This window comes from Oryctolagus cuniculus, chromosome 13, assembly GCF_051225735.1.
Source record: "Oryctolagus cuniculus isolate XC-2025 breed Fujian yellow rabbit chromosome 13, ASM5122573v1, whole genome shotgun sequence".
In the NCBI taxonomy this organism is placed as follows: domain Eukaryota; kingdom Metazoa; phylum Chordata; class Mammalia; order Lagomorpha; family Leporidae; genus Oryctolagus; species Oryctolagus cuniculus.
This window is the reverse complement of record NC_142879.1, coordinates 31,714,981-31,731,386: the sequence shown is the minus strand read 5'-3', so window position 1 is coordinate 31,731,386 and position 16,406 is coordinate 31,714,981. Positions and strand designations below refer to the sequence as shown.

The window sequence follows — 16,406 nt, the reverse complement described above, 5'->3', positions numbered from 1 at the left end:
CTGTAGTTTTATCTGAACTTCATTTTAAAGTTACAAATTTACAGATTCCTAATGTCATTGACAAAGTGAGGTAATTTTGTGATGCTTTTTATATGGATATATTGCACTAAATAATTCCAGTGTTTGTGACTTCTTTATGTTCAAAGTCCATTGAAACTGTGAATTTGAAAAAAAAAATACTCTCATATGGATCTAAAAGAAGGAGCTGTCACATCAAAATTCAGAGAAGGTGATTCTCATTAGAGGTCATCTAAGTAGTAGCCTCTCTGAGAGCTATCCAGAGCAAACAGGTACAGCATATGTTTGTTGTGGTCATTAGAATTGCATTTTTCAAAGAGAAACCATAGAATTTTTATTTCAGAACAATGTATGTATTTAGAATTTTAAGATCTTTGAACATTTTTATCAACAACTTTAGGAATAGTCTTCAATATATTTTTTTCCTTAGAATTAGAAAGTTAATTAACTACTATTAATAAAGATGGAGGTAGAGATTCCATCATCTTACCTCTACCTATCTGTGTCACAACTGTTGGTTTGTAGCTACATATTTTTAAAGGCACTAGACTTAGAAATGCCGAAGTAATTTATTTTTATTTTCAGAAGCAATTTAGTGTTCATGGTACGAAGTGTTTCTAGATTGAAACACTTTCAGATTAATGGACTTCAAATAAATGGTTGTTAATTTCTTTACTACTAACGAGATATGATTTCAGTTATGTATCAGATATCAGATCTCACTCCCTATACATCTCATCTTCTCATTCATTTATTCGTTCATTCATGAAATATTTATTGAGCACTCAAATTGTTCAGATGCAGTGCTACACCTGAGAATGCAGGCAGATTGAATAACTGAAGCAAAGGACCAGAGATGTGCAGGACTATGGTGCACATCCCAAACAAAAGATTCAGATGGCTGAGTTTATATGATTTATAAAGTAAGGGGGTTAGGTCAGGGTTAGGAGGAAGCCCAATAAATTATGAGTTTAGATGTATACTAAGCTATGAAGGGTCATGAAAGCCCTTATAAGATTTTAGGTTTTATCTCAAGTGAGCGATATGATCAGATTACTTTCAGAAAGTTCATATTGGCCATAACATGAAAAAAGGATTAGATGAGAGCAAGGCCAGGGTCTGGGAAGCCGTCTAGGGGACTATTACAGGTGAGAGAAATAGACTAGTATGTTGGTAGTGGAAATCTAAAGAAATAGACATTTTCAAGAGGTTTCAGATGTATTTATTTAGTTAAGACATTCCTGAGCGAATCATCTAACCATGCTCTTAGTGATCTAGTTAAACTGAATTCCTTCTCAGAGATAACCAAATAAAATAATTGATTCTAAATGATGTCATTGAACAGTTAAAAGCAGCTATTCTTCAGTAAAAACTATTGATATTGGTAAGATAGTACCCACTGACAGCCTCACTCATTAATTATAATAAAAATCTTAGCATTTTCTGTCTTCTGGTCCCATAGAGCTAAGCATTTTACATCATCTTGCTTTAATACTCTCAACAGCCTTACACATGGATATTATTGTTATCTCCATTTTACAGTTGGAGACTTGGGCTCTGAGAGGTTAAGTACTTTGCCTAAGGTTACCTAGCTTGTAAGTGGTAAAGCTGTTATTGGAACTTAATGACTTGTTAGTTACTGGTACACCTGGGATTAGAGCCTGCATTATTACCTCTGAGACTGCTGTTTTTGTCAGGGTTAATTTTCTAATATACTGGATAACTTTTTTTCTGCCTAATCTTGCATATAATCATAGATCTGCATAAATAAGCTAAGCTGAGTTTGAATAAACACATAATGAAGAGTATTGGCTATTTCTTTTTTCTTTCCAATTAGTTAGAGGAGTAGATGATAAGGTATTTTGAAGAGGAAATTAGTTATATTTTTCTAATTATATATTTCCAAGCCGTTAATTCCTTTGAAGAATAATGTTGTAAGTATGTTTCTTTACCATGTTTAGGCCAGTAGGTACAGTATGGTGACAAAGCCCCAAAATATCCTTAGCTGAATGTCATGCATAGTAGAGGTTATTGCCAAAAGTGGTTACATTACCAGGAACAGAACTGAGTTCTAGACCTCCAGCTCCAGAATAGGTATTCAAAGACTGAGAGCAGTTTAGCTCTCAAGAAAATACTGCATTGCCAGCTCTCAAGACCATTTTTCAACAGTGACAGTGGCATCTCAATCCAAATGAGTAGTCTTTGCTTGAAGAGAAACTAGAAGAAAAAAAGTAAAGCAAGTGAATGAATACTGTTCCATTGAATGAGCAGAATATTTTTCTACTTGCAAAATAATATAGTGAAAATATTTTTGTTTCTACAACTTTGTCTTAACACTTTGTATAGCACCAGCTTCTGAGAGATAACCGAGCCGAAAGAGGACACAAGAAAAACTGTTCTGTGAAAACAGCCAGCAGGTAAGCCATTCAAGTTCACTTTTAATTCTCATCATGAAATCACCTGCCATTGTTTTCCATACCAATCTGAATATGGTGAGTAGTAGTTTATGTTGCCTTAGACTCTAAAAAGCTGGCTTAAGATATTTTCTGTACTGTTTACTTATATATGTATCATATTATTTAATTGTTTAACACTGGTGAAAAACAAAGAATGGATTTTTGAAATTTATTTATGGGCCTGACAGAGAGAGAAGACAGAGTTCTCCCAACTGCTAGCTCGCTTCTTAAATGCCTGCAATGGCCAGAGCTGGGCCAAGCTGAAGCCAGGAGCCAGGAATTCAACCCAGCTCTCACACTTGGGTGGCAAGGATTCAGCTCCTTAAGCTATCACTTGCTGCCTCACACGGTCACATTCTCAGGAAGCTAGAAGTAGGAGCAGTGGATATAAGACTCAAGCCAAGGCACTCTATTACGCGACGTGGGTGTTACAAGCAGTATTGTAATCACTAAGCCAGATGCATAACCCTGAAGAATACATTTTAAAAAGAAAAGAATTTGGCGGGCCCAGGCACACCGGGTTCTAGTCCTGGTAGGGGCGCTGGATTCTGTCCCGGTTGCCCCTCTTCCAGGCCAGCTCTCTGCTGTGGCCCGGGAGTGCAGTGGAGGATGGCCCAAATCCTTGGGCCCTGCACCCGCATGGGAGACCAGGAGAAGCACCTGGCTTCTGGCTTCGGATCAGCGGCCATTGGAGGGTGAACCAACGGAAAAGGAAGACCCCTCTCTCTGTCTCTCTCTCTCACTGTCCACTCTGCCTGTCAAAAAAATAAAATAAAAAAAGAAAGGGATTTTTTCTGTCTCTTGTAATGGGTGAATTTTAGATCAACATTTAGAATAATTGTTCTATTTTTGACTTTAAAAAACGATTTAATCTTTCTCCCCAAATTTAAATGTTACTTATCCTTATGAGAGCAAAATGTGTATTTATGCTAGTAATATATAAATGATGAACGACTGAAAAGATAATAGTGTCTTTTTTTTTTTTAAGATTTTTAAAGTTTATTTGAAAGAGTTACATAGAGAGAGGGAGAGACAGAGATCTTCCATTTGCTGGTTCACTCCCCAGCCAAAGCCAGGAACCAGGAGGTCATCCGAGGTCTCCCACATGGTTGGCAGGGTCCCAACTACGTGAGCCTTCTTGCAATGCCTTTCCCAGGCCCTTAGCAGGGAGCAGGATTGGAAGTGGAGCAGCGGGGACTCAAGAGATGCTGGTGTTTCATGTGGTGGCCTTACCCACTAGCCCATGATGCCAGCACCTAATCTCTTTCTTAAAAATGCTTTTACGGCCATGTCCATTTTATGTTGTACGTTGATGTTGTTGTTTTCTTTAATACAAAACATTTGCCCCAATTTATTGTTTTAGACAACATATAAAGCACATGTCAATAGCAATACACAGAGAAACTCACTAACTACTATCATGTTGATCCCACTTCATGATATTGGTAACTTAAGTCATCAGAAAATGTATAAACAAAAAATTTTTCCACAAAATTACCTAGCCTAAATGAATGTAATTCTATAAAACCCAGCATATAAACTATTAAAGAGGATATATTCTTAAAGATACAGAATCCTTAGAAAATTAACCATTTAACAGGCCATAAAGCTAGTATCAACAAATTTTAATGAATATTTATCATTAAAATCATATTCCCTGACTGATGTAGTTGACTTGGAAATCAGTAACAAACATGCAATATTTTTTAAAGTTCGGAGTTAATAAACGTTATTTCTGAGTAATTCCTATATCTGGAAAACGAATGAAATCAAAATGTGTGGGTTACAGTTAAATGGTAAATAGAGAAAATTTTACTGCCTTAAATATTTATGTAGAAAGTTTGTTCAAGTTCCTGTTGTAATCAAGAGTCGAATCTAAAAGTTTACTGCCACAGTCTCATAATATCAACCCAGGAAAAAATTATAGAAAAATAAACAGGGAACTGCAAGAAGTGCTTTGTCTTGTTAAACTTGTGCATATGAGGTGGGGCAGCTGGGACCTGAAGCCGGAGGTGGTCCAGCCTAACGGAGGAAGACTGTGACGTACCATGGGAATCCTTAAGGATCTAAGCTTGCTTAAAACTTCAGGACGAATGGTGCCTGCCCCACTCAGAAAGATGCTCTGATGTCTTCAAAAATAAATTGAGTGGCTCTCAGTGCTGCTGGTGAGCTGGGAAAGTTGGTGGAACATGGGACAAATGGTCATGCCTTTGCTCTATCCCCTCCAAACCCCAGAGCTCTTAATTAGGAGTATGATATTATTGTTGTCCTATTCACCTGTGTGTTTCCTAAACACTTGTTAATTTGTAACCTTCAGTAATTTTATCCTTATGCATAGTTTGGAATCTTAAATTGTTCTATTCCTGTAAGACTTAAATTACAGCGGGCTCCAGCCCTATTCTTCTTCATCATTTAATTTCACTCCCGAGAGGAAACCACTTTTAACTCTTGTAGCTATTTCTTCTACTACAGACCTCCATGTTTCTAGTATTACATGCTTAAGTTACTATTTTTGGAAGTTTTTACTTTAATATTACGACTCTCTCTCTCTCTCTCTCTCCTGAATTTATATTTCTCTTTCATCAAGACCAAATAAGTATTCTCTGTTTGCACTAATATGATTATGTTTGTAGTTATTATTCACAGATGTATGGTATTTAATTGTCATAGAGGTCATTGTTTTGTTTTTGATTTTGCTTTTTTCTCCCTCTGTGTACCTGTCCCTAACTCACCATCCACTTCCTCAGAAGTGTACCTCCTCCCCATTCTTTGACTTGGTGGTACCCTTTTTGGAGCCCTCTATTTTTGGGGTTCATTCTAGAATGCTTGCTCTCTGCACCTGCTGAATATCTGATTTCCTGGAATATCTCTTCACTGTCATCCTGAGAATTTTGTTTATCTCTCTCCTTGTGGGATTTCTCATTCCCTGAATCCCATAGCATTATTTTTCTTTAGATTTTTTTAAAAATATTTTTTTTACTTGAAAGAGTTAGAGAGAGAGGGAGAAAAACAGAGAAAGAGATATCTCCCATTCAGTGGTTCACTTCACAAATTACTGCAACAGCTATAGCTGGACCAAGCCAAAGCCAGTAGCCAGGAATTCCATCTGGTTCTCCCATGCAGGTGGCAGGTGCCCAGGCACATGAGCCACCTTCTGCTGCCTTCCCAAACACATTAACAGGGAGCTGGATTGTAAGTGGAGAAGCTGGGACTTGAACCAGTGCCCATATTGGATGCTGGCATCACAGATGCCAGCTAAAACCATTGTGCCACAAATCCGGCCCCTTTTCTTTAGCTTTCTAAGAAAGGGAACAGGCCTGGTTTAATTTCTCGGATTTCACATGTCTGAAAATGCCTTTATTCTTGACTCATAGTGATTTACCTGGGAATTGATCTGGCTTGGAATCATTTTTTGAACAATTTATTAAGACACATTATACGTACCAGAAAATGCATATAAGTGTACAGATCGGTGAGTTTTTTTTCATCTGATCATGTTCATAACTAATACCCAAAATAAGAACAAAGCATTACTATTACCCAAAGAGTCCTCACTATTCCTCTGCCTCCCCATTCCCTTTTTTTAACTTACAGAATAAAGGTATATTGTCATTTACATGATATGATTCAGTGAAGCAGCATTTATAACTGTATACCAAATGATCTGACATCCACACAATTTTTATCCTCTCTATAAATTAGCTATCACAAATAAGCAAAATTGTGATATTTTTCTTCTTGGGTCTGGCTTATTTCACTTAGCATAGTGATCATCCATTTTGTTGCAAATGTGAGGATTTTGTCTTTTATGGCTCAAAATATTCAATTGCTTATATATATACCATATTTTCTTTATCCAGTCTTCAGTTGTTGGATGCTAACTTGATTCAATGTCTTAGCTATTGGGAATTGAACTGCTATAAACATGGAAGTCCAGGTAGCTCTTTTTATGTGCAGCTTTCATTTCCTTTGGATATATTCTGAGGGGTATAGCTGGGTCATATGGTAGATTAATTTTTAGTTTTCTGAGAAATCTCCATGCTGTTTTCCATAGTGGTTGTACAAGTTTACATTCCTACAACAGTGTATCAAGGTCACTTTTTCTTCACATCCTTGCCAGCATTTTTTTTTTTTTTTTGATTTTTAGATGATAGCCATTCTAACTGGAGTGAGGTGGTACCTCATGGTAGTTTTTATGAGCATTTTTCTCATGCGTCTGATGGTCACTTGTAGTTTATCCTTTGAAAAATACATATTCATATTCTTTGCCCATTTCTTAACTGGACTGTTTGCTTTGTTATTTTCTTGACCACCTTATATATTCTAGATATTAGTCCTTTATCAGATACACAGCTTGGAAATATTCTCTTCCATTCTTTCAGAAGGCTCTTCACTTTGTTAATTGTTTCCTCTTGCTGTGCAGAAGCTTCTTAGTTTGATGTAATCCCATTTGTCTATTTTTGCTTTAATTGCCTCTGCTTCTGGGATCTTATCCAAGAGGCTTTTGCCTCTGCCAATGTCTTTCAATGTTATCCCCTAGAAATTTGATGGCTTTATGTCTTAGGTTTAGACCCTTGATACATTGTGAGTTGATTTTTGTTTAGGGTGTAAGGCAGAGGTCTTGCTTCAAACTTCTGCATGTGGAAATCTAATTTTCCAAACACCTTTTATTGAAGATACTTTCCTTTCTCCAAGGACTGATTTTAACTCATTTGATTGATTATAGGTGTATGGATTAATTTCTGGGGTTTCTACTCTTTTCCATGGGTCTGCATGTTTATTTTGTCTAATACCAGTCTGTTTTGATTATAATAATCATGTAGTACTTCTTAAAATCTGGTTTTGTGATACCTCTGGCTTTGTTTTTAGGATTGCTTTTTTGTACTGCTGTGAGGAATGTCCTGGGTATTTTGATTGAGATTGCATTTAATCTGTACATTGCTTTGGATAGTTTAGACATTTTGACGATATTAATTCTTCCAATTTATGAACATTGAAGATTTTTCTGTGTGTGTGTGTGTATGCGTGTGTGTGTCTTCTGTTTGTTTCATTAATGCTTTATAATTTTCATTGTAGAGATCTTTCACATCCTTGGTTAAATTTATCCCAAGGTATTCAATTTTTTTTGTAGCTATTGTGAATGTGACTGATCTCACAAGTTCTTTCTCATCCCAAGCATTGCTGGTGTATAAGAATGTTCTTGATTTTTGTGTGTTGATTTTGTATCCTACAAATATGCCAAATTCTCTTCTGAGTTCCAATAGTCTCTTAGTACAATCTTTTGGTTCCCTATATAAAGGATCATGTCATCTACAAGTAGTGATAATTTGACTTCCTCTTTTCCAATTTGTATCCTTTTGATTTCTTTTTGTTATCTAATGGCTCTGGCTAATACCTCCAAAAATATATTGAGTAATATGGCAAAAATGGGCATCTTTGTCTGGTTCTAGATCTTAGTGGTGTTGCTTCGAACTTTTTGCCCATTCAAAATTATTCAGGCTGTGGGTCTGGCTTATACTGCCGTTATTGTGTTGAGGTATATTCCTTCTATACTCAATTTTTTAATGTTTTTATAGTGAAAGGAGGTGTATTGTACCAACTGCTTTCTTTGCATATGTTGAGATAATTTTTTTTTTTTGACAGGCAGCATTAGACAGTGAGAGAGAGAGAGAGAGAGAGAAAGGTCTTCCTTCCATTGGTTCACTCCCCAAATGGCCACTACGGCCGGTGCGCTGTGCTGATCCGGAACAAGGAGCCAGGTGCTTCCTCCTGGTCTCCCATGCGGGTGCAGGGCCCAAGGATTTGGGCCATCCTCCACTGCACTCCCGGGCCACAGCAGAGAGCTGGACTGGAAGAGGAGCAACTGGGACAGAATCCGGCACCCAAATTGGGACTAGAATCCGGGGTGCCAGCGCCGCAGGCGGAAGATTAGCCTAGTGAGCCGTGACACCGGCCAGAGATAATCTTAATGGTTTTTATCCTTCATTTTGCTGATGTGATATGTCACATTTATTGATTTGCTTAAGTTGAACTGTCCCTGCATCCCTGAGATGAAATCCCACTTTGTCTAGGTGGATGATCTTTTCTTTTTTTGTATATATTTTTATTTGTAATGCAGAGAGAGATCCATCTTCCATCCGCTGGTTCACTCCCCCAAATGTCCACATTGGCTCATTCCAGGCCAGGCTGAAGCTGGGAGCTCGGAGCTTCTTCTGGGTCTCCAACATGGGTGACAGGGGCCCAAGGACATGGGGCATCTTCCAGTGTTTTCCCAGTTGCATTAGCAGAGAGCTGGATCAGAAGTGGAGCAGCCATGATTCAAACCAACCATCATATGGGATGTCGGCACTGCAGGTGGAGACTTAACCTTCTATGCTACAGTCCCAGCCATATGAATCATCTTTTTGATGTGTTGTTGGATTTAATTTGCCAATATTTTCTTGAGGATTTTTGTATGTGTTTTCATCAGGGATCCTGGTTGATAGTTCTCTTTTTTTGTTGTATCTTTCTCTGGTTTGGGAATGAAGGCAATGCTGGACATAGAATGAGGTAGGAAGGGTTCCCTCCCTTTCAATTATTTGAACACTTTAAGAAGAATTGGGATTAGTTCTTCCTTAAAAGTTTGGTTGGATTCAGCAGTGAAGCCATCTGGGTATTGGGGTTTTCTTTATTGTAATTGCTTATGATAGTCCCTAATTACTCTTTTTTTTTTTCTGTTGAGTCAATTGTAAAATCTCTTTTTTCATCTTTGATTTTATTAATGTGGGTCTTCTCGCTTTTTTGGTTAGTTGGATCAACAGTTTATCAATTTTGTTTTCAAAAAGTGAGTTCTTCATTTCACTAATCTTTTGTATATTTTTTAACTTATATTTTACTTCTCTAATCTTTACAATTTCTTTTCTTCTCCTAGCTTGGGGTTTTGTTTGTTCTTGAGATGCATTACCAGATCATTTATTTTGTACTGTTCTAAGTTTTTGGTGCAGACTCTAATTGCTATACACTTTCATTTTAACATTGCTTTTGCTGTATTCAGTAAATTCTGATGTGTTTCATTTTCATTCATTTCAAGGAATTTTGTAATTTCACTTTTGATTTCTTCTATGACGCACTGTTCATTCAGGAGCATGGTCAGTCTACGTGTGTTTGTATAGTTTGTTTATTTTATTGTTAATTTCCAGTTTCATTACATTGTGGCCTGAAAAATGATTCTATTTCAATTTTTTTTGAATTTGTTGAGACTTGTTCTATAGCCTCGTATATGGTCTATCCTGGAGAATGTTCATGCACTGGTGATAAGAATGCATATTCTGTAGCATTGGGATGAAATGTTCTGTAGATGTCTTTTAGGCCCATTTAGTCTACAGTATAGGTTAGCTCTGTTATTTATTGATTTTTTTTGGGGGGAGGGATAGTTGAACTGCCCATTGATGAAAGTAGGATGTTGTAGTCTGCCATTATTATATTGGAGTTTATGTTTCCCTTTAGACATTTGTTTTCTAAAACTGGGTGCCCTAGCATTGGGTTCATGTACAGACTTGGTTACATCTTCTTGTAGAATTGACCCCATAACCATCACATAATGACTTTCTTGTCTCTATAATGGTTTTTGTATTAAAGTCTGTTTTGTCTGATTTGACTATAGCTACTCCTGCTGGCTTTTTATTTCCATTTGTATGGAATATCTTTTTTTTGATATGTCTGCATAATTTTTTTAAACTTTTATTTAATAAATAAAAATTTTGAAAGTACAACTTTCAGATTATAGCAGCTTTTCCTCACGTAACCTCCCTCCCACCCACAATCATTCATCCTTTTACTTTGAATCTGTTTGTATCTTTGTTGGTGAAGTATGTTTCTTGCTGGCAGAATATAGATGGATCTTGTTTTTTTCTTTTATCAATCCATCCAGCCTGTATTTTTTTAGTTGGAAAAATTTAGTTCACTTACATATAAGGTTGTTTTTTGTAAGTAAGAACTTTGTACTGCCATTTTCCCATAAATATTTCTGTTGTTTACTTGAATCTCTTTTGTTTCTTTACTAGGAGATTTTCTGCCTTCACATTCTTTCATAATGTTGATTGTCTTTTTCTATTTCTGTGTGTATTACATCCTTAAGTGTCATCCTTAAGTAAGGCTGGTGGGTCTTTTAAGGTTTTTATTTTCCCTTCATTTATGAATGAGAGCTTTGCTGGGTGAAAGTACTCTGGGTTAGCAGTTTTGTTTTGTTTTTTCTTTTAGAACTTGAACTGTATCTATCCATTCTCATGGCCTCTAGGGTTCCTGTTGAGAAATACGCTATCAATCTAAGGGGATTTCCTTAAAAAGTGTTGTGGCATTTCTCTCTTAACAATTTTAGGATATTTTTATGTTTTACTTTTGAAAGTTTGACAATATTGTGCCATGGTGAGGATCTTTTCTAAGCATTCCTACCTAGGGTTCTATGCACTTCCTGTTTTTGGATGTCCATATCTTCCTCCAAATTGGAGAAATTCTATTCTGTTCCTTCATTGAATAAGTTTTTTAACTCATTCATTCTTTTCCATACCTTCAGGAACTCCTAAGACTTGTAGATTTGGTCAACTGATGATGGCCCATAGATCCTGAACACTGCTTTTGGTATAATTCCTCCTTTTTTTTTGTTTGTTTGTTTTTAGTTTGAGGTATTTCAAAAGATTTGTCTTTTAGAATGATACCCTTTCATCTGCCTTCTCAAGACTGCGCTATATTTTTATTTGACTTATGTGTACTTCATTTCTAATATTTCTGTTTGCTTTTTCTTCAGTATCTCTCTTTGCAAAATTTCTCATCCATTTCATGTTTGGACTTCCTTATTTTATTTAACTGCTTCTATGTGTTTTTGAGTAACCATAAAATCATTCTTTTCAATTCCTCATCAACTATTTCATCACTCTCTCCTTCTTCACAGTCTACTATTAATGTATTAGTATATTCCTTTTGGAGAGTCATATTTCATTACTTGTTCATGTTTCTTGTGTTTCCGCACTGATTTTTATTTACCTGGGGGAATCTCTTGTTATCTCCTCTGGGGGGATTTTTATTTGTTTATTTTTTGTTACATTGCTACAGGCTTTATTCTTGGAAGTGTGCCTCTGTGGCTTAGTGGAATGCCTGAGGCTTACATTATAATTCCCAGTATTTTGTGCTGGGTGGGGTCAGGGAGCTCTGGCTGCTTTGTAAGTGAGATCCAGAGTGACAAACAAATTGGGAGTGGGGTAGCACCTCTGGTTACAGTCGGTTAGGGGAGGGGATGTAGGAGCTGGCTAGTGTGTTCACAATCCCAGCCCTTTCCTGTGCCGAAGTGAACCAACTGATTCACGGCCTGGAGTGAGATCTTGGTGCCTGCGCACCCGACCCACACAGGCATGAGCACCATGCAGAGCACTGATGTACTTTGTAGTGTGTCCCCTTTACCTTCTGTGAGATCCGTGCCTGGCGCAGGGAACTCTCAGTTTTCTCAGTCAGAAGCTGGCAAACTGGCAGAGGAACCCAGCCACAAAGCACATCCCTTTCAGTTCCATGGCTTATGCGTAGAACGCTCACACTCATAGGGTAGAGGAGCTGCCTCGTCCCTGGCGAGAGCTGCCCACTGTTCCCCGAGTCAGCACAGAGATTAGCTGCAGCTTCGCCTCAGAAAATTGAGTCTGTCACTTGAGTGGGAGCAGAGGAAGGCAGCGATGTGGCCTCCCTTCACGGAGCGTAGTCGCTGATCAGCGCCCCCAGAGTTCCCCGTGCCCATCGCAAAGCCAGGGAGGACCGTGGAGTTGTCTCTCAGTCAAAGACACCAGTGCGGGGGGCCGTGGCAGCCTCCTCTCTCCGTGCCTTGGAAAAAAGGCGCTTCTCCCCTGGGTAACAGCTGTAGATGCGGGAGTCACTGGCGGCATGCAGCCAGCGGCCGCGTATCTGTCCTCTTGCTGCTACGCAGAGTGTCTGCCCTGTTCTGTCCATTCTCCGCTAAAAATTTCTCTCAGCCAGTGTCCCGGGAATATTGTCCTTCCTCTGTGTGTGTGTGTGTGTGTGTGTGTCTTTTCGTGGCTGAAGTAAGTGCAGCTTCTTGCTGTTCTTCAGTCTTGGGTTTCATGGAAATCATTTGCCTCAGACATTCCTCCAGGGTCTCAGTATTCAGTGTTAACATTTTCTGTCGTCTTCTTCTTATAATTTTGTATTGAACACCTTTTAATAATATTCTAATTTCTTGAATTTTTAAAAAATACATTATTGTTTTATTGGAAGACTTCTGGGTGATTTTCTCAACATTATGTCCTAAACGTTGTAATGATCAAAGTCATGCTATTATATTTTTTTATTTACAAACTATCCCTTTGTTCCTCTCATATATCCTCTCTATCTTTATTTATGGATTCAGTGTATTTTCTCATCTTTCTGAAGCTGTTTATTGTGTTAGACACAGAGCAGTTTAAAAAGTGAAATAAACATAAGGAGAGAAAAACTTAGTCAAGTTTAGTTTTTGTGGCAAGCTTTATGAATGCAAGATAAAAATTCTTCACCTTCCTTATCTGCGTATATTTCTCTATTTTCTTCCTAAATCCATTTTGTTTCTTAGTGTTTTTAGTATTATTTTGACTTTTTTTGCCCCTTTCAGATGAGTGACTACACTTCCCATTTTGAACTTGTGGGAAAACGTAAGGTTAGACAAGAGAACCGTAATGTATTAAATCAATAAATTGTAGGATCATTTACTCTCAGAATATACCAAGCAACTAAGAAAAGCCAAATTCAGAAGTGGTCCACTGTCAGTGACTGAAATATTAGATTTCAAAGTTCATGACCATAGCATGTTCTTAAAGTAGGCATTCCTTTGAAGTGTAGTACATCTCGCTCTCAGCTCCTCGGGAGAGTTCTCAAGATCATGTACTCATTTGATGTGTCTTCCCAAGAATTTGCATTGTGATATTTGTTGTTATATGTTTCTTGACTGATGTTCTTTCATGTTGTTTATATCTTGATTATTCCCATATGATATTTCTATTTGATTTGTCTGTAGGGTTTTATTTTCTAGTCATTCTTCCATTATCCAGTGTTTTCTGTGCATTTTCCTACTATGAAGTATCATCTTAATTTTATTGCATTTTATCCCTTATCTAATATTTAATTAATATCTCAGAGTTTCTTCATATCATTCAATCATTTACATATACTTTAAAACTTTTGAGCATTTAAATATAAATGCAAGAAAACATAAAATTCTTTAAATGAAAACATAAAAGCATGTTTGTAATGTATGAACTACATACCTGTTATCTGTTACTTTCAATATTTAATGATTAACATTTTCAGGTATTATTGCATGTAATTGCTGGAGTGAACAAACATATTTACATGCACACACATACATACACACACAGAAAAATGCACTTTAGGGTTTGTTAGAGACACATTCTAGTGACACCTAGATTGATTTCTTCAACTCTTGTCCTCATAAATTCCAGATTTGGAATCTGGTTTGCCAACTTATCGAAGTTCACTGGTTGCCAAATTATCTTAAGTCCTGTGAGACAGAACACACTCACTATCAACTAGTTATATGGAACAGATTTGTTATTTACAGATTGAATGCAAGGAACAAAAGAAAGCTAGGATCCATCACGAGCTGCTACCCCAAGATTCAAGAAAGCTCCATGGAGCAGAGTCTCAACTGCACGTACTCCTCTTGCACCACATCTGAGAGACCTTGAAAGGCAGCGGTGTCAGGTTATATACCTCAAGGGCAACAGGTCCTACCAGGACATCCTGTTTCTGAGGGGTCCTAGACTAGAGCCAGGCTGTCCTTCCCTGTCTCAGAATGTGGTACTCCCAGCACCTTCTACAGATGCTGAGAGAAGTAGATGGGAAAAACTGATTTGGTCCAAGGCCACCCAGAAAGCTGTCCTGCACTATCCAATCTTGCTTTCTGGTTTTCCGTATTTAAATATAATTTTAAGCTTCTCAAAATTAGAAAGATCTAACACCCTGCCATCACCTCATTTAATCCCATAGTTAAACAGTACCACGTTGTTTCTCATGTCAGAAACCTTTGGCTCGCACCAGAAAGCTCAACTGAAATATTGAGATCATGGCAAGGCCTTTGTTTTTGGCCCTGTTATGTTGTAGGGAAGGAGTGGGTTTTCCTGCTTCCTTACCTTAATCACTTTTGTCACTTGCTCTTGTGAAACACAAAGACCAAATCTTTTAATAGTCTGACATATAATTTCAAATCAAGCAAGAATACTTTTATTGCTGATATTTATAAAATTCTACATAGTGTTTTAAAGTTTTTTATTAAAAACATGTGTTAATTCACTTTTAGTAATTTCTGACAGCATTTTGTTTTTCATCTACTTACTATCAAATGATTTAATAATCCCTGGTACTGAATGCTCTAATTCTTTGTTAATTATTAATAGTGAGAAAGAAAAAGTAAACTTTCTTTGTCACTGTCAGTTTGCCCAATTAGTAGTAAAAACAGCCTCCTGAAGTAGATAAAAGGCAATAGACTTAATCATAGCTATAAAGCCAATAACATTTTCTCTCTCACATACACATGCACACGCATACACACACACACACACATATTCATGCCAGCCTTCTTCCCTCAAGTTAGAAGGATGTTCCTATTTATATTCAACCTGAGCATGTTCATTTTCCTAGCACAGCACAGATCACTATATTTGATTGCAGATGCAACAGATAGAAGTGCAGCTGCTCTTTATTTGATCTTCCCAAGATGCAGACGCTCAAGGGTTGCGTGTGCTCCGTTTTGCCATTCATTGTTTGGAAAGGAGACCTAATTCAGTTCAGATACAAAACTATTTGTCATTTTGCATCTTTGCCAAAAATAAATGAAACTATTAATTACTACATTTTGTAGCAGCTGTTAATAAATTGGACTAGGATAACTGTTCATTAGAGTACGATTCAGTGGCGAGGACTCTGTTTAATGTTTCTTTTCACAGAAATGTATCAACAAAATTAAGTGTATCAGCAAAGTTAAGTGATGTTTCATTTCATTTATTTAAAATGAGAATTTACCTATCCTGTCTTGATAGAGTTAGGATTTTAACACAAATTCTTCTTTGTTATATAAAAACCATAGTGATTCAACATTGTATTTTAAAGTAAGTTGGGTCACTTGTCATTTTATGTTATATATTTAATAATGATATGTACAAAATAATAGATTGAAGCTTCACTTAACTACTCTAGTTAAAAATACTCTATTTTTACTCTAAGTAAAAATTTTAGTACTCCATCATTTTTTCTTTCCAAACCCAAAATTGGCATTAAATTTCATTGTTCTGAAAGTTTACCCAGTGCTTCAGATACAAAAAGCATATTCTTGATTATTTTGATTCATTCTTCAGTATGCATGAGCAAACTAATAAAAATATTCACATGCTCCACTTAATTAGAATCTATGCATTCCATATTTGTTTAATTTGAATATATCCAATTACATATGTGTTCTAAATTAAAAAGAAAATGTGAATAGCTTGTGGGTATAGAGACACTTTGAGTGATTAATTGGAAACATGCCACATATACATCATAAAATTATTTTAAGTAGCATTTAATTAATCTGTTTTACTATATATGACCAAATTAGTATAACCAAATTAGTATATTTTATAAAATTATCCTGTCCTTAAATTGCCTGTTTTCATGCCTCCTGTCCTCTTGGCAACCTGAAATTCTAACCTTCCTTGCCAAGGTTTTAAAGTAATCATTATAGAGAGTTATTTTAAGTTGTGATTATTCTAAATCAAATTAGTTAGCCAATTAGGATTTCAAGAGGCTGCTTTTCATTTTAATATGAGGAACTCATGCAGGAAAAAAAAAGTTTGCCTTTTGCAAATATCTAATATGTCCACTGTGTGCTAACCTTAAAAAAAGAAAGAAATCAAATACTCCCTAGTA

General features: G+C 36.7%; 1 protein-coding gene across 1 annotated transcript in view; it reads left to right on the top strand.

Annotated features, from left to right (window-relative positions):
• LOC149122532 (G patch domain-containing protein 2-like) overlaps positions 1–16,406 on the top strand; it is a 57,533-nt gene that overhangs the window by 9,981 nt on the left and 31,146 nt on the right. Inside the window, exon 3 of the mRNA XM_089312204.1 lies at positions 2,365–2,435. Coding sequence (XP_089168330.1) covers positions 2,365–2,435 — 71 coding nt within the window. The remainder of the gene's footprint in view (positions 1–2,364; positions 2,436–16,406) is intronic.